General features: G+C 38.4%; 1 protein-coding gene across 1 annotated transcript in view; it reads right to left on the minus strand.

The window, feature by feature from the left end:
• COL28A1 (collagen type XXVIII alpha 1 chain) overlaps nt 1-27014 on the minus strand; it is a 162091-nt gene extending 135077 nt beyond the window's left edge. Inside the window, 8 exon segments of the mRNA XM_089917047.1 lie at nt 2241-2285; nt 6981-7007; nt 10957-10998; nt 12863-12916; nt 14556-14612; nt 16407-16427; nt 22601-23157; nt 24038-27014. Coding sequence (XP_089773173.1) covers nt 2241-2285; nt 6981-7007; nt 10957-10998; nt 12863-12916; nt 14556-14612; nt 16407-16427; nt 22601-23157; nt 24038-24158 — 924 coding nt within the window. The 5' untranslated portion in view covers nt 24159-27014.

The following is a 27014-nucleotide window of genomic DNA, read 5'->3' on the forward strand; positions in this document are numbered from 1 at the left end:
ATAAATAAATTAAATAAATTAAAAAAAACAATTTAGTGAGTTTCCACAATGTCTAGATCACTCTCTTGCCCATCTTCAATACATAGAACTTGGCAAAACACAACTTATACTCAACACTCTTCTAACAAAGTATTTCAATATGTCCCATAACTAGGAAGCCCTTTAAAGTTTTTTATGACAGTATAATATTACCTAGTCTCTCTTTTCTCAGATTTCCACTTTTCTTCTGATTACCAAAATGTAACCTGTTTATAATAGACATACCTTGACAATTATAGAAAAAAGTAAATTTCTAACAGCAACAGATGTTAACATTTTAGGCATATTTTCATCCAATATTATTATTTCATCCAGTAGGTCTTTCTTTAAATAATTTGATCAAAGTGTATATCCAATTTTGTGTCCTACTTATCTGGCCTTCCACTCTATCAAAAATATTTTTCCATGTCATTAAAAACTCTTAGTAAACTGAATAATATCCAAGAATATGATTCTGTCATAGCTACTCATTTCTCTAGTTTTGACACTTAAGTTGTTTCTGATGATTTCTATTGTTAACAGTAGTATAGTGAATATCTTTGTGTATAAATCTTTGTTCAACTTCTGATTCATTCCTAAGGATAATTTCCTAGAAGAAGATGACTGACACAGAGACTGTAAGCACATTTAAGGCTCTCATTCACCCTCTTTTGTCTCTCACACCATATATAGAAAGAAAAAGTAAAAATTTCCTCCATAAATTTTGTTCAGATTTCCATTCTCACTACCTGAGTATAGAGAGTGCATCTTCATCTTACAATATCTCCATCAATACTGAGTATTATATATTATCTCAGTGCTTGCTAATTTGATAGATGAAGTAATATTTTAATGTTTTAATTTTACTTACCTGATTGCTTATGTGTTTGGATAATTTTTTGATTTATTACCCATTTATATTTCCTCTTTTATGTTGCTTTGTGTTCTTTGTACGTTTTATGTGTAAACTTACATGAACTCTTCACATCAAGGGCACTATATTTCATTGACCTTAGACATGCATTTTTTCAGATTTTTACATCTCTGAAATTGGGATACATCGTACAATCAGTTGCACCTTACATTTCTAATGGGCAGTATTTTTTCTTTCTTTTTAGCACAGAAAGTTATAGGGCATTTAACAATCCCTGCCATCTTAGTCAATGAACTGTGTTAAATCTTTGTCAGCCATTTTTATTTCAAATAGTGTCTCCAGTTATTTTTTGACTCATTTTTGTTCAGTGTGTCCATTCTTCTGTATTTTCAAGTCTATGTCCATCTCCCATTTTCAGTTATTCTCCAGGAAGAATCCATTCATTATCACACCTTTCATTTTGTCCAGAGATAATTACCAAGCCTACATTTTTCAGATTCATCTGACCTTTAACTCTACAGTAGTTTAAAAGCTTTCAGAAAGTCTCAGCCTATTTGAAGTGTTTAGTTACATAGGCCAGTGTCACTATTTTATACTTTTCTTTTCACCTTCCCCCTCGTTTTCTCTCCTTGATTCTTCCCATAATTAAAAAATAGATATTGAAAGACTTTGGTATCTTGGTGGCATGCTGGTAACAGTTCTTAACTATAATGAAAACTATTTACTTTTACTCTACTTTTTTGGACCCTTTATCATGTTTCAAATATACTCTCTATGTATTTCTGGTCCATTAAGGAACTCCTTAACATTTAATATTGTCTCCAGTTTATGTATTTTATTCATATTTATTTTTTAATGAAAGGTAAATAACTACCCAATTTCTGTGGCTTGCTGCCTTTTCAAATCCTTATCTGTGTCTAGTTCTTCCACATTACTGAAAAGTATTTCATTAACCTATTTCATAGAGTTCTTCACTCTACTTTGGAAGGTGCTTGTTCTCAGCATTTACATCTGGAAAACAATTCTCCTTTGACCCAACTGGAGCTTGAATTGACTTTGCTAGTTAAGTTATTCTTTTCACCATAACATTTAGTGGGCCTGGCCTCAAAGGTTAGGGTGCCACAAGGCAAAGTCTTAATGGTCCGTAAGAAAGGCCTTTGGGGGCTCCATTAAATAAAGTTAGAGATGGATTTGTTTTTTGCTTCATGTTTTACAGATGTGAAAATTGAGCCGATGACTCTCTAATTCCAGTAGTGAGAGCAACATAATGAATCCAGGAATTTCTTCTTAAGGAAACTCAGTCCCAAAGGGATCACAGCTGTTAGCATTTTAAAAACAAGTTCCTTACTTTGTTACCTTTTATTCCTGGTTTACCGCATTCTCCACGTTCACCCTAAAAAAATGAATACATGAAATAAGAAGACATTTGCAGTCATTCAGTGTTCGGATTCTTTTTAAAAGATTCCCAGCAGAATCTTATGACATGAGCAGTCTGATGAGTTATACACAGTTTTATCCTCAATACTGTGGGTTGTTTGGGCATTGAACTCTGAAAAATTTTACCCATGAGTCATTCTTAACACAATCAAATTAGTGATACCACCTAATGAGGTTTAACGTTTTTGAGACATGGATCAAATTAAGAGGAAAGAAACTAAGGTTTAATGAGCATCTACCATATTTTATGTACCCTTTGCATATGTGATTGAATTGAATCCACATTATACCCCAATGAGATTAGTTTTACAATTCCTTTTTTTGCAATTTGATCCATAGATGCCTTTTCTTATTGAAGTATAGTTGACTTGCAATATCATGTTAGTTTCAGGTGTACAACACAGTGATTCAATATTTTTATGGATTACACACCATCCAAAGTTACTACAGAATATTAACTATATTCCCTGTGCTGTACATTACATCCCTGTGACTTATTTATTTTATAACTGGAAGTTTGTACCTCATAATCCCCTTCACCTTCATCTTATTTTATAAATGAGGAAACTTAAGCTCAACAAGGTAACTTTGCTCCATCCTCGAGCTAGTAAGAAGAATCAGGTCTCAGCCCAGGTCTACTCAGACTCCGAGTCCCTATTCTTTCCACAACACCACATGCTCCAGCCTGAGCACCAACTTTGATCAATTAGTAGTGTTTGCCTAGAGATCTGTGAGAGAAAGATTCTGAGAGCATGTCCAGACTTGGTGGAGAAAGGAGCCATGATGAATGATCAAGGTCTGCGGTGAGAGAGAGAGTTGGGCATGGCGACAAGCATGCTGTGTGTTTTCCATCACCACAGACTGCTGTCCCGCCTTTCCTGGAATACTAATGGAAAAACAAATTAACATTTAAATTATGCTTTCCTGTTTATTATTAATGTTATTTTACAGACATTATGTCAGTTAATCTGACATTAACTGTCTGAGGTAGATATCATTAGCCCAGTTTCACAGATTGAAAATTTGTGATTTAAAAAGGTTAAGTAACTTGCTCAGATAGAATGAGAACTGGGGCCTCTGAATACAAATCTACTATATCAGACTTTCAAGACTTCTAATAATTAGAAGTAACAAGGTCAATTAGAAAAACAACTGAAGTTAGACTTTTCAAAGTGTATTCATACATATCTATATTTTTTCTGAGCCTCGAAGCAATTCATATTTTTAAGATAGGGCAGTTCAGTTGGGGGGGTTAAATGATTTATGTAAATGTTCATGCCAGCCAATGACTCCTAGGCTGGTGCCCTCACTACTAGTTTCTGTTTCTGCTGCTGCTTTATTATCTCTGTGCTCCTCTAAAGCATGCAACTCAAAGTGCCGCTATATAAGGAACTTGCACTAGAATGTTCATCACTGCCCTGCTTCCTTCATTAGGGAAGTCTTGCTATGAAAAATAAATGTCAGCTGAGCTAAGCAGTATGTTTAGTGATGCAGTGGACTTATATTCTTGTGCAAGCTTCATCTCATCACAAAATAGCAACCAATAGTTCACAGATTGACTGCCAACCTGCAGACCACACTTTGCTCTGAGAAGGAATATCATAATTGTGACCACCAGTTATGGATGCAGAGTATGTGCCAAAGTCTTGACATTATTGGTGATCACCACAACAGCCTTGCAAGGTGTATGCATCTCCATTCATACACAAGGCAAGTGAGGCTCAGAGAGATTAAGTAGCTTGCCCATGACCACATGCTTGAGTCTGTTAGGCTCCCAAGTCCGTGTTCTCCCTCAGCCACCCAGAGCTGAACAGGGTACACTGCCATGGTCTTCAAGTTACTTTCCACAAACCTGACACTTCTGCCTAGGGTCCTGCGTGGGGTATTGCTGGCACGGGGAGCAGGCAAGAGGGAGGTACAATTTTTAGATCCAGCTATGTCTCTATTCAAAAGCAATCTGTTTATGGTTACCGGGGGGAAGGGTGGGGGGAAGGAATAGTCAGGGAGTTTGGGATCAACATGTACACACTGCTATATTTAAAATGGATAACCAACAAGGACCTACTGTATAGCACAGGGAACTCTGCTCAGTGTTATGTGAAAGCCTGGATGGGAGGGGAGTCTGGGGGAGAATGGATACATGCATACGTATGGCTGACTCCCTTTGCTGTGCACCTGAAACTATCACAACATTGTTAATCGGCTATACGCCAATATAAAATAAAAAGTTAAAAAAACCCCAAAAAACAAAAGCCATCTGTTCTCGTTCCACATCGTATTGTGAGTCAAACTGACCCAGGAAAAACTGAGCTTTCACTTAAAACAAGTTGAACATTTATTGCTGAATGCAAATGGAAAATTGCTCTTGAAGAATCAACTAGAAAGCAATTAATCGAAGAATGTTGGATGGAAATACAATGAGTCAACCACCAAAATATAAAACAGAAAAGTACCATAAATATGCTCAAAATTCTTTGGGCTAGAGTTCACGTTCCATTTGTCCAGACAGATTTGTTAGCTATAGGGTCCTGAGGAACAGCATTGGCGTGGGGGCAGATTCCCATCAATGAAGATACTGTACTCAGGTTATTCGCCTCTGCAAAGGCGTTTTCTTTTTTGATGGGCTCAGTAATCCCTGTGGCATGGTCAGAGTTACAAAGTTCCCAAGAGCGAGTGCTTCAGAAAAAACTGAACAGATTAGCTCTGTTCCCAGCCCCGATTTCTGACGCTGCTTATCCTGGTGAAATTCTGGTTTGAATGTCGACGGTTCAGGGCCATTTTGCTCCGACAGCTTGTATTTTCCAAACGAGGGCCCCTCCAGTGAATGTATAGTTCCCCAGAAGTTTAAGTGAATCTTTTCAAAAAAAAAAATACACAGAGAGTTTCCTGGTGTTGATAATTAGCATACTGTATAAATCAAAACGGTGGTGGCATGGAAAATTTTCTTCAACTATATATATAGGACAGTTTTACAATCATGAAAGTTTTTTAACTTTCCCATATTATCACTTGTTCCCTATCTCTTTATAGTAGCACCTTATGTTTATAGACCAGCAAATAATTTAAAATACATTGTCACATCCATTATTCTCTTTGATTCTCCAACGACCCTGTAAATTAGGGAGGCTTGTATTAATCCAGTTCTATATGGATGAAGAAACAGACACTCTAAGATATTGAGTTGTCCAGGTTCTGATGGCAAGGTACAGAATCATGGCATTTCTTACACTCTTCCCCTTTTCGACCTAACATTTCCAGTGTTTAGGATTATATTTATATGCCTGTGTGTAGGTTCACCCCTAATGTTTACAGGGCCCAGAACAAGAGTATAAGCAGAGGCCCAAATACCACCTATCTAAGTAGCTGAAAGTTCCAAATCGAGCTAATAAACTAGTCGTGTTCTGGCTTCCTTTCTTGACAAATATATCTCCAAAAGGAGTAAAAAGTTAGAGAATTTTGGAATTCCTCAGAGGTGCATGTGGGAGGCCCATGCCCATAGCCCACAGCCCAGCTCTCAGTTCACCTCCCACCTCCAGCTCCTCCCACAGCCAAAGGAGCTGTATGTGTCTGTGATGGTGCCACAGACAGCAAAACAAAGCCCCCTCCTGCCCCAACAAAGCTTCCATTTGGTTTCCCTCAGGCCTAGGAAGAAGATGGACATGGGAAGGAGGTTCGTGTGTGCCTTTGAAGCAGGCTCAGACCATTTTGCAGGGACTTCTAGGGGCTTGGTTACCCAAAGCATGATCCAGGAGAAGGGGACATGGGCCTCTCACTCTACAGACACCTGGCTCCCTCATGAATGAGGAGGCTGGAGGAGACCCAGGGCAGGACCCTGTAAAGTGCATGCCTCTTGCCCAGGTCTGAGGGTTGTAGGACAGAATGAATGATGAGGGCCATGTTCTGATTTCAGACAGAAAAATCTGATAATAGAGAGCATATAATAATAGTGGCTTAAACTTATGAACCACTGAACCCTCTCGAAGATTCCTGAGCCCCAGTCTAACGTGTTAATTTCTTTGGAAGCAGTTTGATTTCCTAATTGGTAATTTGCAAAGAATAATAAAATAATCTACCAACTCATAACCTTTGTCAAATTTACTGCCCCTGCAAGCTCTACCCAGGTGCCTGATGGAATGAACTAATTCTTTAGTTCATTTAGTTCTTTAGTTCATTTAGTTCTTTAGTTCATTTAGTTCAGTAAAGAATGAAGTAATTCTTTACTGCTTAACCAGGATAGATCCTCTTTGCCCCATGAGAGGGTCTTGTGTCTACATTTCATAGGAAGTTAAGCACCAAGGCAGCAGCATAATTGTAGTATTGCTGCATCCATTTGTACATAGAAACTTTTGATCTTGATACCCGTATTGCATGACCATTAAACTGGGGTTCTCTATTAAAAGAATTTGTATTTGCAGGACTAAGAGAGGCTGGATTCTCAGGATTCTTAGGCTTCCTTCCATCCTTTATAACATACACCTGTATCTTAAGTTCTATTATTATTTTATGCTAACAGAGTTGAGAATATACTTTGGAATTTGGGAATCCAGACTTACAAAAATAAAGGAAAATAACTTTTATTAAGTATATAAATACAGTTATGTTGCTGGTTTTTTTTAATGAAATTCTGATCTATTTGTTATTACCAACTTACCTTCTCACTCTTGTACCCAGGGATTCCCTAATTAAAAAAGAAAAGAGAAGTAAAATATGATATTAGAAGGCATAGTTGGAGGAAGTAGTTGATGTTTTTCATTTATAAAGTATAACAAAACACATCTGTATAGTGTTGGAAATTAAGACGGTATAAAGGTAAGGTCTTCGGGCTTCCCTGGTGGCGCTAGTGGTTGAGAGTCCGCCTGCCGATGCAGGGGACTCGGGTTCGTGGCCCGGTGCGGGAAGATCCCACATGCCGCGGAGCGGCTGGGCCCGTGAGCCATGGCCGCTGAGCCTGCGCGTCCGGAGCCTGTGCTTCGCAACGGGAGAGGCCACAACAGTGAGAGGCCCGTGTACCGCAAGAAAAAAAAAAAAAAAAAAAAAAAAGGTAAGGTCTTCCACTTCTCTCTGCACGTAGGGAATGTGCATATAGTAGGGGGAAGAAAAGAACCTATTTTTTCCCTTTATTACATTCTATTCTCAGTTCCACATATTTTTTCAAATCCAATTTCTTACCCTTTGGCCCAAAGCTAAAGGAGAAACTATACACTGAATCTCACTGTAGAAGTGACGACCTATAATAGTGCTTTCAAAATTGTTATATTGACTTTTAAACTGTGAACTATCACAGCTGAGGATGCTTCACAGAGACGGTTTAGAAAAATTGGCTTTGAAACTGAGCTGAGATAATGGCCTTTAAAATGTCCGTAAATATTTATATCCATTATGTTCCTCCTTTCAAATTCGGTCTAGAATATAGAACATCGGGAAATGAATGGTTCCTTTGTCAACCTTAGTGAGACAGTGACCTTTAAGTTACTATATTTTATCTCAGGCTAAATAAGGGGCCAGTGCTTCTGCTTCTCTTGTATGTCACTCTTGGGAATTCTGCACAGCCTTCTCCATTGTGTCGCTGCCCATAAACCCTTTAAGTAACACAATACTGAATATTAAACAGACTGGTAAATTACCAACTTTAAGCCACAGCAAGTCTTTCTCTAATATGATCACATGTCTTTTTCATACAACTAGTTTCTATGTATGAAAATAGAATCGTAAGACATCTTTTAAGTGAGCTGGAGAAACCAATGAAATAAACAAGCTGTGATTGTAGTTACTTGTGAGTCAGAGTACAAAATTTTGCTGTGTATGACTTTTTTACAAAAGGTAAAAAGGAATTCTTTAGCACTTCTCCCCAAATGTGCAGTCACTGAGAAACTGAAAATAAAAGTAAAACTAGTCAAAAAAATTGTTACACTACAATTTAATCCGTGTCGGAAATACTTATTCACATAAACGGTTTTATGTTTAGTATTGTGCTTGAAATTAAAGGCCACATTAAGATAGTTAAATTGGGGTTCTTTATAAAAGCAGTTCATGTCTGCAGCACGAAAAAAGAGTGGACTTTCAATCTCAGGAATTTTGGGGTGCCCTCCACTGCTTATAATATACCACCATATTTAAAATTCTGTCATTATTTTACGTTAAGAGCGTTAAGACTGTATTTCGGTAGGGGCCGATCCAGTTTACAAAAATAAAGGAATATTACTTTTTATAGCATACTCTTTTTCCTGTTTTTTGGTTTTTGTTTTGTTTTCCTAACTCTCTGGTCAATTTATTGTTTGGTTGATCTCACCTTTCTCTCTTCCTTTCAGGGCACCTTACTTACTAGTTTTAAGATATTCAAATTTGAGATATTCGGCACTGCACTCATTGGTCTCTGCAAAACTTGCTTCTGACTTCCCTGTTTCTATGAATGGCACCATCATACTTCACATCATACAGAATCAAAGTTTATAATCATCTTGGCTCTCAACTTGTCCCTTCCATTCTTTTAATCCAACCAGTTAAAATCCTCCAACAGCTTCCAGGGCACTTAGTTTTAGATCCACTCTCTTGACCCTGGCCAACAAGGCCCTGTGTGATCTAGACCCTGCCTACCTCATAGCCTCATCTTCCTCGCCACTCTTCCTCAAACTCTGTCTCTCTTTGCATTTCCTGGGCCCACCAAGCTTGCTCCCGCCTCAGAGCTTTTGTATTTGCTGCTCTTTCTGCCTAGGACCACCCTGTTTTATATTTTCATAACCCTCTCACTGACTGAAGTGCTTACTCACTTGTTTGTCTGTTGGTTGAACGCTTTATGAAACAGGGTTTCTCCACCTTGCTCACCTCTGTATCCCCGGCACCTAAAAGAGGGCCCAGCGCATGGCCAGTGTTCAGTAAATCTTGCTGAACATCTGAGGTAGAGCTAGTCACTGCACCCCCTCATTTCTACGCCTTCCTGGTTCTCACAATGTTCTCTTCCTCTCCATTTTGTCATCACTGTAGCCCAGTTCTGTGCAGTATAACGTGAGCCACCTATGTCATTTTCAATTCCTTAACAGCCACTTAAAAAATGCGAGAATGAACAGGTGAAATTAATTTTTAATAATATATTGTATTTATCACAATAGGTCCAAAAACTCTCACTTTAACATGTGATCAATATTAAAAAATTATTGATGAGATATTTTACATCTTTTTTTTTGGTACTAAGTCATAAAAATTCAGTGTGTAGTTTATTCCTCCAGCACACCTCCACTCCGGCTAGCCTCTTTCCACTGCTCGGTAAGCACACATGGCCAGCAGCTTTCACATTGGCTGGAGCAGCTCTAGCTAATGACCCTGTTACTTCTCCTATAGCCTGTAGCAGCAAACCTTCTTCAAAATGCTCCTTCCTTCTCCTTGTTCCCACTTCAGTTTTGCTTTTAGAGCCAGGCCAGATTAATCTTCCAAATCCACAGCTCTCGGGCCATACGCCTCATCTAAAATCTCGGGAGGTGCCCATCACCCTGCAAAGCCCAGCCCTCCAGCCGGCATGGACCAACCACTCCGCCAATACTCCTCCCTAGGCACCCCATCTCACCATTCCCCACACTTTGCCCTCCCTCTGGTTGCTGCTCACAGCACTTTCCATCTAGAATGCCTGCCCCTTCCACTTTCCTGTTCTGTCTTTACCTGTCCCAGTCCTACACCCTTCAAGGGTCATCCTGTAGAACCTACCCTGATAGCTCTGGTCTCCTCTGAATGCCCATTATACTTTATGTGTGAAATTTTTACAATATTTTGACATTCCACTTCATACTATAGCTGTTTTACCTCTCCTCTGAGATAATGAACGTTTCACAAAAATAAGTGCTTTGTCTTAATTTTATTTTCACATAACAATAGGCTTTATATATATAAAATACCTAAGAAGTCTTTCCTGAATGAGTAACACAAATTTCTGAAGGAATTTCCATTGAAATTATCAAACTTTGTATCAGAATTTTTCATGTAATTGATTAGAAACACCAAGAGAACCATTTTTAAAACCTCTGGGTCTGAGTCCTGGGCTTTCATCCAAGGGGAAAAGCTGGGAGGAGAAATGCCACGCAGCCTCCTTTTAAGTCACTGTACATTTCTCTGCTATTTGCTATACTGCTGCAGTTCTCCAGGACAATGCAAAAGAAGAAATGTACTATAATTATTTCTCACACAATCTCTTGACATCTTCTAATTTTAGGGATAATAAATCAACTAGAACAATCTCTTCATTTGCCTGTAGAATTGGATTTACGAAAGGATAGTTGAGATTATGTAATTCTTCTGCTCCCAGAATTTTAATTTACTCTTTATTAAAAAAAAAAAAAACACAGGAAGCAAAACAAAATATTTTTCTTATTTGAGCTTTTCACAAATCTCAACTTGAGTATCAAGAAATGTTATGTGGTGGACCGCCCTGTCCCATCATCACTCCTTTTGGACAGAGTATTTTCTCCTCACATTTCCACTTCTAAGATCATAATCTGTCTGATTGCCTGTCTGAGCCATCAAGAGCTCACGTGGACATAAATCATTTTTGCACTTGCATTGCAGGGGTCAAAATGATCCATTACAGAATCTTAGCGTCCTGGGATTACTTTCTTAGGAAGGCATTTCAGTTGTGTATGTACCCCTGGGCCTCTTTCTCCCGGTTCCCCTTTTGGAGCATCACCCTGTGTCAAGAAAAAAACTTAGTCAAAATTCCATGGCCCTGCAGAGTGAGTGATTGCTCAATAAAATTCACTATTCAGATTTCCCGGATTAATACGTTAAACCAATGGGGAAAATATCTTTGACCTTGACCATTGACATTTTCACCATGCAGTCTAGGGAAGAAAATAGCAGCTCAGATAGCCTTTGCCCTTTGGAGTGAAGCCAGATGTATAGGGTGCAGAATCCAGGTATATTTTCACAGCTTAGGTCGAGACTTGCATCCTAGTTTAACAACACGGCCGTTGTTCTCAAATATAGCATTGTACCCACTCAGAGCCAGCTACTCTGGCTTTTCTCCAAGGGGCTTTGGAATGTTTTCCAAAATGTCCTTAAGAGTGATTGCTTGATTTCAGCAAGACTTAGGAAAATATATTATATGGCACAAAATTCCAAGCCAAATAAATGAAATGTGTGCAAAGACTTACAACAGGTATTTAACCAAGCAAAAAGAAGACATGATGGCATCAATTTAGACCCATACAAAGTGGGTGAGTGTAGGGGTGTGTGTGTGTGTGTGTGTGTGTGTGTGTGTGTTGTAAAACCACCCAAGGATGCTTTACATTCCCTTTCTTTGACAGGCAGGCAACTGGCAAAAATACTTTCATGCACCTAACTTATTATATTATTCATTACCTCTCTAAACATATTCTCAGAAATGGAGTTACTGGCATTAAAATTTTGAATATTTGAATGTTTCTTATGGTGCCTAATTGCTTCCAAAAGTGTTTGTGTGTCTGTGCCAAGTTACCTTTGCAATGAAGAGGAAACCAGTTTCACCACCACATTGCTATCACTAGTTATTATTGTTTTAATATTGCTGTGTTAAGTGCTATAAGAAATGTTTTTTATAAATTTAAAATACAGAAAAAAACAAACTCGTGAACTAGAAAATTACTCCCCTCCCTCGCAAAAAACAACCCAACACCCTTGGAGTCCAAAGTTTCTAAAATGTGAATAATTAGTAATAAAGGGTACCTCGTTGTCTGTCTTTAAATTTCATTCATTATCCAGTGAAATTAAACATTTTTCTATTTCTTTTTTCACTGGATTTATTTCCTGTCTTGAAAATTGTTTGTGTCCTTTGACCATTTAATTATTAGTTTCTCATCTATTTTATAAAGTCTTTATGTACTATAGCAATTAACCCAATATCCATTGTATTTTGACATAAACATTTCCCTATATGTTTTCCTCTTTAATTATTATTTTTCATTATATACGAACTTTCCTCAAATTTTCACATGGTTGCATCTGCTAATCTCTCTCCTATGATTCCTTCTGTTGCTCTTGAACTTGGAAGACCATCATCCCAACAATGATATGATTTTTTTTTTAATTAATCTAGGATTTTTTTGATGAGTACACAAAGAAAAGAATTGGGGAAATGCCTGAACTTGGTTTGGGAGCAAGAGACAATCTGGTGTTTTTCCTATTGTTATTGTAGGTGAGTTACCCATCAAGTGAATCCATAAAAAATACAAGTGTCAATAGCAATCTGTTTTGGAATATGTATTAGTGATTCGTGGAACATTGTAGTAATTAATTTAGGCCTCCATTATTTAAGAACAAGTTTCTCTTTATTCACCTCCCTAGGTTTCCTGAACTTATTGACTAAAATGGTCATATGTTTCTCAGAATTTGTAAATACAAGCTTACACAAACCAGACATATGATGTAGGAAGTAAACAGCCTGTATTCTTCGTGGGAATCATCAGATTTTTGGCATTGGCATATATTACAATCTTTTGTTTTTTAAATTTTTGTTATTTAAGTAGACCTAGAAGGCGATACACTGGTTTAAGTGAAAGCTGTTTATTCATTTACCGGGTTTCCTTTAGGTCCTCACTCACCTTTGATACCGGGGTTTCCATGTGTACCCTGAAGGCAAAGGGAAAAAAGATTATATGGAGCCAGGCATTCTATTAGTTTCCTACACCTTACATTAATTTCTGATCAGCTTCATTCCATAAAATTAGAGAAGATTGTAAAAAACACTTTACATACCAAGCAGAGATTCAACTCTATTTTCCCTTACTACACACCAGGAAGACAGCACAGTCTTGAAATGGCAGATTCTCTAGATTTGCTCAAAAAAGATAATGTCTCTCTATTCCTGATGTCCAGGAGAGAATCTCAAAAGATGGAAGAAGAGAGTTCTTCAATCCCATTCTAGAAAGGCATTTTATTTTCCTATTCTCAAACCACCAAAAATCTTGCTTTTCTGTGAACTGGTTTTGGGAACACTCAATAAATGTTAAATAACATATTTCTATGGCTATCGCTATTAAAACATGGTACAGTAATTTCTTCCAACAATATTAAGGGACTGAAATAGTCAGATTAGCTCAGCAGTTGTAAGGTTTCTTTTTACTGTTTATTCTAAAATGTAATTGAATATCCCAAGCAAACCTTCCCTGGCAATCTCTTGGTGTAATAATATAAAGTAAGACTTTATAGGAAGGGAAAGTTAAACCTTTGCTTTGGCCAAAATTAGCTTCTACTGACTGCCACGTTATCATGTAATGTATCTAACTTGTATTTTGAAGAAAAAAAAAGACAAACACTCCCTCTTTCTAATGCCTTGATTAGTAGAATGATTTGAAAAAGTTTAGGCTTTGGACCCAAGACTCAAGGGAAAATGTGTTATAGTCTAAGAAATTCACTGTACACATTCCCCTCCCTGCCCCCAAATACAAGCATCAGGTCAAAAACATTATCAATGAATTTTTGTGAAATATCTCCACAGGGCTTTTGACCTCTAAGGTTTGAAATCACAGAAGTAAATGAAAAACTGAAGCAGCAGCGTGGAGGCACCTGAAGGTGTCTGTTAGAGAAGCATTCAGCATCTCCAGTCATTGTGATGTCGTTCCCAATGCCTTCCCAGTACAGACATGGCACCTACCAGATATTAGGGCAGAATATAAAGGAAGCACTCCTTTGGGGATTATCTTTTCAAGTATTGAATCATCTTAGTAAATCCTGCCATTTACCTTTGTTTGCCAAGTGGTGTCTTCCATTTCACACAATTCACTCTAATTTCCAGAGCTTCCTGACAAGCTTCCTCCCCACGAGGCATTTTGGGGTTGCACTTGGCTAAGTGTGAAGACACAGTTAATTTCTGGAGAGGTCACTTGTTTCTAGGTGGAAGTAGGATAAAGCTTTGTCTAGAGCACTGAGGATTTGTATGAGCTCTTTCTCTAAATTTTCACTTCAGTATTGAGAAATTCTGGCTTCAATTGTTGCATCAGAAGTGATGCTGAAATATCCTTCGTGGGAAGAATGTCGTCATTTTAAACCAAATCTGCCCTCAATTCAGTTCAGTAAAATCTCAAGCTTATTTCTAAGGACAGAATGTATCCCTTTAGGAATAAAAGAAAGGAACAGCATTTCTGTTTTTGCTGCTATTTGCACACAACTGCTTTTCAACAGCACAAAGCAGCCCAGTGTTTTCAGGGCAGAGCTGTCATCGCTAGGACTTCCTGACTTGACCCTAAGTTCAAAACAGAAATATACTCACAGGAGGCCCTGGGTCGCCTGGATCCCCCTTCTCACATTCACAAATCTTGCATTCACACTAAATCAATAATGAAGCACAATATTTACACTCAGTGAAATATAGCATTTTAAATCTCATTCAGTACACAACTAAATGGAACACTCCTTGAGGAAACTTTACCTTGCAAATATATGGAGCTTTTGCTCTCCCTATTAAATTCTTCCAGGAAAACCCTGATCTAGGAAGACCTAGCTAATAAAGTATTATTAAATGTTGCCATGGTTAAGTAAAATAGACCTCCCATTAAAAATTTATGTATAACATCATTTGCCAGTTAAAATGGAAAAATAAACATTTTCAGTAGACTTTGGGAATTTCTGCTGTTTCTCTTCTATATAACGCATCCAGGCTCAATAATATACAAACACCAAATACTCTTTTACTCAAAAAAGGAAAAAATTTGACTTATACCATATTTTATCAATTCTAAGATGCATATTTTTCCTTATTTTCGCATCTTTGAAACCAGAATGCATATTAAATGAGTCAGGCCCAACCAAGATGAAGCTGGTATTTTCTGCGCATGCACTTCAGCGCTTCCAGAATGAGATGGAATAAAACTCCAGAGACACGACAAGAGCACTTGAAGAAATGCTGCATCACCAACACTTTTGGTGGCACAGGGGCTGGTATTGTGTAGAAAAGCCAATAATGACTCTGAGACAAAGTGATTTTAGAGGATTTCAACTTTGAATGTGAAGAAGTTTTAGAAATAACCAATTTAGTTTGCTTATATTTTCCCTTATCTGTATGCACAGAAGTGATAACAGGATTTAAAAATCTATATCTAAATAGATCTAAAAGGACTCTTGCCATAGTATAAAATGAAAAATTGTAATTCATAAGAAGGCACTGTATCATAGTTTGACAGAGGGTTTTTGTTTTTTTTTTTTTTTTTTGCGGTACGCGGGCCTCTCACCGTTGTGGCCTCTCCCGTTGCGGAGCACAGGCTCCTGATGTGCAGGCTCAGCGGCCATGGCCCACGGGCCCAGCCGCTCCACGGCATGTGGGATCCTCCCGGACCGGGGCACGAACCCGCGTCCCCTGCATCGGCAGGCGGACTCTCAACCACTGCGCCACCAGGGAAGCCCCAGAGGGTTTTTTTTTAATCTGTCTTAATGGCATATAAAATAATGAAACGTAGTGCTCTACAAGCTTTGGTTGGCTCCTATTATTTTATGTGATACTCCTAATGTTAAAGAATCAGTTTATCGAACAAAGCTCAGATGTTCCAAACTCTTTGCCCAGAAACACACATCCAGTAGAGTGGTCCTCAGCAAGCTCACGGTCATCTATTGTGCTGAGAACCGTCCAATCGATATTGGCCAGCTTCCTTTGTCACTTGGTCTGGTTGCCACCAACAGGGAAGAGAATAAGCTTAGTCAGCCACCAGGCAGCAGGGGGCAACTCTAAGCCCTGTCCATAACCAGGAACACTGCCTAACCCTGGCCAACACAAGGCACAGTTCCTAGAGTGGAGGACCCCCGTAAGTAGCAGGTATTGAGACACAATTAGAAAAAAGGAAGTCATGTCAAAGTCAGCAAAAACTATGGTGTCTGGTTATCATTGATTTCTAAAATCACTCTCTAAAATCGTTTAAATATTTCCTACTTTTTCTAAATTTTCCAACCTGCATTGGATAGGGTGACATAAAATAAATCAAATGGCTGCCTCAAAATAGAGTGGCTCATTTTAAAAAGAATTAAGCATTTTTATTTAGTCACACCTTATCTTCTAATGTGAGTTATAATGCTGGTTTGCTTATGTGAGCTTTTAGAGTGACTCATAGTAATCACAGCATGTGGTGCTTACCTTCTTTTCAAATAAGATATCCTAGGAGGGAAAAAAGAATGAAACATTAACTCAATTCACGGTTCTGCTTCCAGCTTCTTATTAACCTTAATTATTCCCTATGGGATATGCAATTTCCAAAAAAAATAGCAATTCAGCCTTTTTAACCTTGTAAAATCAATAAAGCCCCAGCCAACAACCCAAGGAGCACTCTGAGCCGTCTACTAATAGAAGACATGAAGGGCACTAGCATTCATTAAAAGTAATTTTTTCTAGAAATTTTATCCTTTTGCATCCTATGTTTTATCTCTTCTTTTTTATCAGCTCTGTAATCTCCATAGTTTGGCTACAAGCTTAATCAGCCATAATAAGAAATTTCTCACTTTTATTTACAGACTTTGGCAGAATATGTAATCGTGTATTTTCTCTTCTCTATTTTCTATTCCTTTACAGATATGCACTTATTTTTCAGCATTAAAACATAAATTTTAGGGTGATAATTTCATGAAATATTGATGAGCCTTACAAGTCAATGCGGTCCAGCAGCTCATTCTCTCATAAGGAAATGTGAGACGCAGTGCTGTGACTTGCCCAAGGTCACACACTTGGGCTGAGCTGCCTAACCAAGTTCAGTGCTATTTTCTACTTAACCACACAGAAATGAAGTAGCCAGAATGTTTTTCAAAACTACTTTAAATTCATAATTTTAGAGAAATTCCCGATGTGGTTTTTGTCCAACATGTAGGTCTCACTACCCTACTCGAGCTCAGTGTGGTATTACCTGACAAGAGCACTGAAGGTCGTGTCTGAAGTCAAACACTGGACAGAACTTACGTTTACAGATAGAATTATTGCTTTCTTAAGGTAGAAGTTATGTGTCAAATTAATGCCTTATGACTGAATCTGAGGGGTAATTTACATGGTGAAATAGAAGATGGAAGCAAAAAGCACTAGAATATTCGTTGCAAGATGTTAAAAATAAAGCATGTAATGAAGAAGCAAAAGATAAGTCAGAGTTGTACCTTTATGGAGGACTCTGTATCCATTTAGTTTTGTATTTACTCTACCTTTATTTCCAATCAAATGAATCATTTAGAGGGAAGAGATAGCAAAATGCTTTAAGTGATTCTAGGGATTTAATCAGAGAAAAATTTAGGCTGGGAATTTCATCATCCAGGGTTTTCATCCTGTTTCCACCATTATGTAGCCACCTGGCCTTAGGTACATCATATATCCTTCCAGGTCATTTTCCACATCTATAAAATGAGAAAGGTTGACAACATGGTCTTGGGAGCTGTAAAACTGGCCACAGACCCTGTCTACCAAATTCAGTCTCACCTATGGCTTTCTTTCCCTCTCTCTCCATCGTCCCCTGCCCCAGTGATTTTAAATTACTAGCCAGTGTAAACCCTGGCTGAAAGCAGATGAGATACTTGTATCTTTAAGAACTAGTAGGTCATGTGGAGAATGGGAACTCAGAAAAACTGATGATTTTAGTGTAAAATGGCTTTACCCTCTCCAGAACATTCGGCTGTGCCTAGAAAGTTGAAATGTACATGCTTTATCTCTAGGCTGCCCAGGACAAGTCCTTGCTTCCACCTGTGATCCTGACATCCCTTCCAGACATACCCTAGAGAAATTCTTGTACTTGTATATTTCAGCATTCATTGTTTTTAATAGCAAAAAATTTGAAATAAGATATCCATCAATAGTGTAATGGATCAATAAACAAAATACTACTGAGCAGTTAAAGTCAATGCGTTGAATTTCTGTGTTTTAACATAGATAAATTTCCTAAAAAGTTGAGTGGAAAAGCAAGTTGCAAATGAACACATACAATGTGATCCAAATTGTGAAAATATTTAAAATATACGTCAGAAACTTGGTTTCCTCTGGGAGGGAGAGAGAGGAAAGGAATTTGAAAGGAGTTCAAAAGAGACGATAAAACAACGAATAATTCGAGTCAAATTGTAATATTTGAAAATAACTACTAAAATAAGGAAAAATTCAAAGTTGTGTCACTTTACCACCTTTTTACAATAAGCAATATCCTTATCAATTTTAAACTGATAAATTTAACTGCTACTGTGGCTCATGGGTAATTTTACACCTTTTAAGCTTTTCATTTGAAAATTCAATTTCTGCTTTGCCATATTACCGCTTAAAAATATGTGCCACGGGCTTAAAAACCATAACAGCACAACTTACTAATTATTTTTGGAACTCATTTGATTTTGTATTTGCTGGAATTTATATTTCTGTGCAAACAAAAATGGATTCAAAACTACATAACAGATAAGACTGTTTGAAACAAAGAACAAAGCTCCGTTCCCTAAGGGCACTTACAGCCTATAAGCCCCAGTGATAGAAAACATGGCAAAGCAAGCTGCTTGGGAAGGAGATCCTAGACTTGGGGGGCGTTGAGGGGGAGGAACAGGACAGTTTCTTGGAATAGTTGGACTTTCTGGATAATTTTGAATAAAGAAATGCAAAGGACCAACTCATTGATGGAATGCTGTTCTATATGTCAAAGTTTATAAGGAAAAAAGGCATAAAGACTAGTGTGGGCAATCAGACAAAGGAAGCAGTGAGAAGGGACATTTAAAAAGAGTGGACAGAAGGGCCCACATGGACAGAGCTGGAGAATTGGGAAGTAGTGAGGCCTTTCACTTAAGCGGAGAGGCAGGCTGTGTGGAGGACAGCTGGGAGAGTATGGTCAAAGCCAGAGGGAAGGGCATGTTCAATTAAGGTCTAGATGGATACTGTAGTTTAAATCAGGGGTCCCCAACCCCCAGGCCATGGACCAGTACTGGTCCATGGCCTGTGAGGAACTGGGCCACACAACAGGTGGTAAGGGGCGGACGAGTGAGCAAAGCTTCATCTCTATTTACAGCCGCTTCCCATCGCTCGCATTACCACCTGAGCTCTTCCTCCTGTCAGCATTATGGTGAGTTGTATAATTATTTCATTATATATTACAATGTAATAATAATAGAAATAAAGTTCACAATAAATGTAATGCGCTTGAATCATCCTGAAACCTTCCCCTGTCCTCCGCCCCAGTCCTTGGAAAAATTGTCTTTACGAAACTGGTCCCTGGTGCCAAAAATGTTGTGGACCACTGGTTTAAATGAAAAAATATAGAGAAAGGACCTCACCAGAGCAAAAGAAGGGTCATTTTACTAATGGAGTCAGAGTTTTATGATGGCATATATGTGAAGAGAGAAGGCTAGAATGGAATTGCCAGTTTTGCGAGTGACCATGAGGTCAAGGCTATGAGAAGGGAATGGAGAAAATGTGAGGAAGGTGTCAAAGCTATTAGCATGACAGCAAATGGGATGAGAATAAAGAACTTAGTAGGCAAGGATTACAAACTCTATGATAAAAAAAATATATTTGCAGCTTACTACGGTAGCAGAATAGCCATTCAAGTTGATCCCTTTGTATGTGAAGGAAAGGATACACTAAATGGATGTTTTGCTTAATTATTTTCAGAGAATGAGACCAATTTGCCACAACCTTTATTCCCATAAAGACTTTAAAATTTTTAATATCAAAGGTGATAAAGAAGTTTTAAAATCTCTATGTACTCTCTCTTGCTCTTTTGAAGGACCAAGTAATATATCCAGGAGATTGGTTTGAATCTGTTTCTTAGGTTTCAATACTGTTATGTAAATCATAATAAAATAGGAGCACAAGTATTTTCTTCACCTTGGAATCATCAGGTCTCTCTTGGGTAATTCAGAACTAAAATGCTTTCATGGGATTCTTATGTGATATCTCCTGCAAGAGGTGTCAAGGAATGTGTGATGGTTCCTTGATTTGTCTTGGCTCCTGCAAAATCTGTTCACTGTGGACACTCCTTTGTCCACAATGAAATTCAACTAAAGTCTACTCTGCAGTAAACAGAATAAACTGCTGATAAAAAAACAACCCAGATGCATTTCAAAATCATTATGCTGGCAGTAAGAAGCCTGACACAAAAAGAGTGCACGTGCTGTGAGCTTGTTTACGTAAAAATCTAGAAAGTACACTAATCTAAGATGACAAGTCAGATCAGTAGCATTTAAGGGACAAGGGAAACACGTATTGCAAAGAGGCATAAGGAACCTTTTAGGGATGATATACGTGTTCTCTTTCCTACTTGTGCTGGTTGTTTCATGGGTGTATACGTCTATCAAAACTCAGGGAAACATGCACTCAAAGTAGACACAGATGTGTACTTAAATTGTACTGGATTAACTTATTTTAAAAAATCAACTGCGTAATAATTACAAAATAAAAAGGTTAAAAAATTGAACTACAGATGTAATAGAAACAGATTAGATGAGGACTTTTTCCAATGGTCTGATCAAAAGTCAAGTTCTTCTTCCTAGACCATGGCAATTTGAAACATTGAAGCTTGGTATATCTTTCTTTGAAAAGCCTAATAAGTTCTCTTCACAGAGCTTCCATCTGAACAGATAAGCTGAAATCACAAGAAGCTATGGAAGAGCAGAGTCATTAGGATGCTTAGTCATTTTTTGGTTTCCCCAGAAACAAGCAGTCTTGCTTCAGGTTTACTGCCAACAGCCTGTGTTCTCAGTTGGGCAGGAGCTCTTGGCAAGGGTGTGTCTGGAGGGCGTATGAACCTCCCGAACCGACACATCTGGCCAAACAAGGAGCTGCCTGTCCTGTGTCCTCTCCAGGCAGCAACAGGTGACTCATCACAACCCCAGGGTTCTCTCCTGAACATGCTTGAAACTTCTCTTTTATTCAGGGGTGAGGACTCCTTAAACTATGGCGCAGGCAGGGCTAGGCAGTTAGCCAGGCACCCAGCACATTCCCCTTTCCTGCAGAAGGGATGCTCACGTAAGCGTTCACCCCAAGTACCTGGGAGCTGAGCCTATCACCTGCGGTCTAGGCAGAACTCTCCCCATCTACCCCTAATGCCCAAGTTAAAAAAGGCTAGAAACAATAGTAACTTTGGAGAAGGGATGTTCCTTAACTGTTTCAAGGCAATTCTAATTGAGAAAACCATAAAAAATAGTTACTACTCTCCTTCTCAATATAACTTTACAGGGTTAAGCATGCAGACTCCAGGGTTTTTAGCTGGCCTCAAATTTTCAACTATAAAATGAAGATAATAATAGTACCTACATCATAAGATTGTTGTAAACATTGAATAAAATAAAATATGTAAAGTACTCAGAGCAATGCATAATACACAGAGAGCACTCAAGACATGATCACTATTATTTAGGTAAGAAAAACCCAGCATCTCATGCTGAAAACAGCTGAGAGTAACAAAATCAAAGTAATGTTGGGAAAAGAATTGAGGGAAGGGGCAAAAGGAGAAAAACAGACTCTGAAACGGGGTCTGCGGTTTTTTCAACTGATAGAAAAGAGCCCATATGGAGTGCTCAGGACCTAAAGGACACATTGTCCTTGCCCTCCTCTCAAGAAACTTTTTTTAAATCAATATTCTTAAGAAAATCAATCTTGACACTTAAATCAACCACCTTATCTCCAGGAGTTTCCTCCTTGAGAAATGTTGTGAAGAGGGCTTTTGTTCTGATTGCTTTGCCTTCTGTTTTCCCTAGCAGCAAGGAAAGGCTCTCACAACCAATAAAGAAAAGCAGTGACACAGCTAATCAGATCAATCTAGTGGGACTCATTGATTTGATGGGAGAAACTGTGGGGCGACAGCAGGTTATAGCTGATTTAAAACTGGGTGACCTTGTTAACACCTAAAAAACAAGGAGATTTTTTTTTAATGGAAGTCTGTGAACTTCACTTGAGCATAATATGGCAATAGGTGAGACAAACAGTCAAAAAATATTCCTGCACATCTGTAATGGGAAAAGAATAACTTAGTACAAATATAGCGGACCACAAGTTGACTACAAATCGAATATAAGTCAGCAGTGTTCAATGAGCCCAGGATGTACAAACAGGAGTCTGAGGTGGATGAATGGAAATTAATTCTTCCAAAATCCTCAGCAGTAGCTGACAATAAAGTTCCAGAGAATGAGTCTGGGACTTCCCCAGATTACGTGGTATAAACTATCAAGAAAGTAGAGAGACACATGGGAGAAATTCTTCTTTTCCATTTCCAAGGTGGATTTTTTTCCCTTTCATCTTTTTGGCCCACTATCTATCCTTACAGAATTTGTAAACAAATTATCAATATTATGGTGAAAAATATATACAAAACCAACCCATTAGGTACCTACCAGGTGATCCTGAATTTTATCTACAAGGGTTGAATCATTCAACAGTAGAATGGGTTCACTGGGTGGATCCCCAGATACCAAACGAAGTTTGGTTTCATTGACTAGAGTAGAGAGTCCAATGGTGATAAATAATATTCCTGAAGTTCTGGCATCTTCAGAAATACTTTGAACATCTGGATTCTTTGGATGGTCGATGCTATCAGTCATCAGCAAAGCCACTTTCACACCATCTTTGCACCCTTCTCTCTTAAGTAGCCTTGTGACATTGGCGATGGCATAATAAGAGAAAGTACCTTGCCCAATGAAATTCATAGACTTGACCCTCTGTTTAAAAGTCTGTAGATCCTTCCAAGAAGAAAAAGGTGGATAAATTTGGACAGAGCTGCTAAACTGAAGGGCTGCCAGTTTGATGTCATATTTCAAGGAGCCAGCCGGGGTCAATTGAAAAATCTTGGCACTCAAGCTATCTACAAAATCTTTCTGTTTGTCAAAGAGAAAAATTTTAGAAATTTCAGAGCTGTCCACGATGAAGACAAGATCTATGAAGCAAGTGAGGTCTAAAATAGGACGAACAGGTTAGGCAAAATCCTTGCCCTTACTCGTGAAACAACTCTGCATAAGGAAAGGCCTGAGGTGATGTGATCGTGAATTGCTTGCTTCTGAGAGGAGAAGGAAGTGAAAAAGAGAGGCACTACTGAGATAGGGCTTACACTGTAAAGAACTAAATCTCTTTCTAAGTCTACAAATTCTTTTCCTCTTGTAAAATTGTGCAAATCAAAAGCAAACAAAATACCATATATTCTGAGCATCTTCCCAAAGTAAAACTTGCTTAAAGTGAGAGGGAAAGAAAGTACATTATAGTTCCAAAATTCAACAAACACTAGGCAAAATTGTCTAGAAGTAAATAATACTCTGCCTAATTCTCAAACTGTATCTCATATTGGTGAGGCCCCATCTTGTTTTGGTGCAGATTTTTGGTTTTTTTTTTTAACTTTTTTGAAATCAACGGAGAAAATGACTACACATCATATTGTAGCAGTGGTTAGGGACAAAGAAACCTAACAGGGAGAACTTAAGTTTGAATCCTAGCTCTGTGACTTACTAATTAATTTGCCTGCGGCCTTGAGTGTGCCACTTCACCTCTCTGGGCCTCAGTTTCTTTATCTATGGGAGTGGCAATCTCTGTCATGCCCATTCTAACAAGGCTACTGTGAAGCTCAAATGAGATAATAAATGTACAAGTGCTCTAGAAATTCTGATGTTTTTATAAGTATGCTCTATAAGTTTGTAAGGTGCATTATTATCATATCAAAATAGAATATCACATATATACCTAAATACGTGGTTTGCTATTTGCATCAAATGCTCTTTGGAAAAATTCATATTAGGGTTTTAAGAGGCTAAAACTAATAAAGACAGAACAAAACACTTTTTTACCCTGGAGACTTTTCCTTGCAAGTAAATTGGACTTTGATCCTTTCTTTCTTTGACCATATATTGCTTGACTCATAAAAGCTGGCAAAAGCAGGAGATGCAAGACAAAATGTCTGTTCCACATTATGGTAGATGGTGAAAAATCATCTGTCGTGTATCACCTTTAGTAGAAAAACCAGTTATAAATACTTTAATAAAATATAGAGTTTGCCATTTTTAATTTCAAGCCAGTGGTATTGAAAACTGGCATGTGGCAAGAGAAAAGGGTTTTCATTCATATTTATAAAAAATTATCCACATTGAGATTTTTAAAGTTTCTAATCCAAATAGATCACGGCAACACAACCAAACATCTATTAATGAATATTTTTGTATATTCAAAGAATTACACCCAAGTAGTCCGAATTTCCCATTATATTATAGGGAGCAGGAGGCACACAGCCATTTAAAAACATTTCAGTCCCACTCTGTATGATGACTGTGGTTCGATCACAGGGCCTGTTTGACTTTTCCACCTTCTCCAAGGTAGTATCAGATTGCTGCAAGGGTGTTTCATTCGTTTTCATTGTAACTAATTCCTGACCATGCCAATATTTTTACAGGGCTGTAGAGAACCACCACCATTTCTGTCTTAATATTACATGCACAATTTCAGTGAGTTCAGAGGTCAAGTCAAAAATTGAATTGCCCTTCTGTTTCCATAGAACCCCATTTTCTACGTTTACTTTGTTAACTTCAACTTCACCAGAGTTCCAAGCTGTAGTACAGCTGCATACCCAGTCAATCAAAAAAGTATGAAAACAGAGTGAAGTAAGTCAGAAAGAGAAAAATAAATACTGTATGCTAACACATATATATGGAATCTAAAAAAAAAAACAAAAAACGGTCATGAAGAACCTAGGGGCAAGATGGGAATAAAGACACAGACCTACTAGAGAATGGATTTGAGGACATGGGGAGCAAGAAGGGTAAGCTGGGACAAAGTGAGAGAGTGGCATGGACATATATACACTACCAAACATAAAACAGGTAGCTATTGGGAAGCAGCTGCATAGCACAGGGAGATCAGCTTGGTGCTTTGTGACCACCTAGAGGGGTGGGATAGGGAGGGTGGGAGGGAGATGCAAGAGGGAGAAGATACAGGGATGTATGTATATGTATGGCTAATTCACTTTGTTATAAAGCAGAAACTAACACACCATTGTAAAGCAATTATACTCCAATAAAGATGTTTAAAAAAATTTAAAAAATAAAACCAGGCCAAAAAATAAAAATAGATTATGAGAGCAAAACTAACAGATTTTCTGTGTTAGCTGGAAGAACTACTGCTCAGAAAGAGAACTTGAAATCAGGAAGCAATCTCCTCTGAACATCCCTGTGAAACTATTTTTCTGGGTAGATTAACAATTTAAAATCTAATCCTGTATTTAAATCTTCAGCAAACTTTAGCACTCAGTATGCCCAGCTATGTACCAAATGCCTTTTAAACCCACAGGCTTCCCTGGCAAGAGAAGACTCCTGTGTGGCTAGCTCAGTATACCCTAGAATGGAAACAAGAAAGCTTATTTTGAACCAATGTTCTGCATGGTTTGAAATGCTTGCCTGTTTAAAGTATATTGACTTCAGAAGTTCTGGAAAAGGAATAACAGTTTCCTTGTTTGGCACCTTTCCTTCATGGAATGGTAGCTGGGAAATTGTGAGCATGATTTTTCCAGACTTTGAATAGGGGGTGGAAATATATGCAAAGGCAATGAGGAATGAGATGGGTGACTGACTTCTTTCATACATGCCAGATGGAGAAGCCCCAATGAGAAGCAAAGCTGTTGGGTTGGGGATGGACCAGTAGATGGCTCCATGCCATTGTCTGCTCCTCGTATAGCATCAACTAGCAGGAATTTTATTAAGCTGACTTTGTATCACTATGGCCAAGCATCTCTCTTGGCAAGTGCCTCAAGTGTAATTGACCAAATGTCAACTGCTCTTCAGACCAGGTATGCTAAGATGTGGAGATAGCTGGGTATTAAAAGAAGAAGAAGAAGAAGTGTGCTGAGGAAGTAGAACACAACGAGGATATGTCTCTCCAAGTAATCCCTTGCTAACCAAGGAGAAGAATACAGAGGGCTGTATAACTTTAACACTGAAGATTAGTATAAGGATAAGGCTTTGTAGCAAAACACAGCTGCTATTGCATTTTCAGAGAGGAAAAAGGTGTAATATCATGTCTGTAGTATTACATATGCCGTCTCTCTTTTTTGACCCCGTACGTAAGGAAGTTCTCTGAAGTTCTGGAAATAAGAGACTAAAATTTTAATTTAATTGAGAACAAGAGAGGTTTTACAAGCTTGTAGCTTTCTCTGAAATTTTCCTTCAATATTTATATTTTCTCTTTCTGTGTTGTTTATTCTTTACTAAGAGCAGATTTTTTAATTTTTTTTTTTAAATTTTTTTGCGGTACGCGGGCCTCTCACTGTTGTGGCCTCTCCCGTTGCAGAGCACAGGCCCCGGACGCGCAGGCTCAGCGGCCATGGCTCATGGGCCCAGCCGCTCCGCGGCATGTGGGATCTTCCCGGACCAGGGCACGAACCCGTGTCCCCTGCATCAGCAGGCGGACTCTCAACCACTGCGCCACCAGGGAAGCCCAGAGCAGATTTTTTATGACGAAAAATCAGGATGCTATCTGGAAATCTTTACAATTTTCCTTTCTAAGAAATATCTGAAAGTAGACAGGTCTTGCTCTATCACAGGTTTGACTGTCCAACTTTTAAAAAAATTATTCCCTTCAGTGAATAAAGAAGTCTTAACATTTTCATGCAGAATCCACCCAAAAATAAACGATTAAATCTATTTCAGTGGTCCCCAACCTTTTTGGCACCAGGGACAGGTTTCGTGGAAGACGAATTTTCCATGGGGCGGTGGGGGGGGGGGAGGATGGTTCAGCCTATAATGTGAGAGATGGGGAGCGATGGGGGGCGGCAGATGA

The sequence above is a fragment of the Delphinapterus leucas genome, chromosome 9 (assembly GCF_059928025.1).
Source record: "Delphinapterus leucas isolate spDelLeu-1000000601 "Yukka" chromosome 9, BTC_Dleu_Yukka2, whole genome shotgun sequence".
In the NCBI taxonomy this organism is placed as follows: Eukaryota; Metazoa; Chordata; class Mammalia; order Artiodactyla; family Monodontidae; genus Delphinapterus; species Delphinapterus leucas.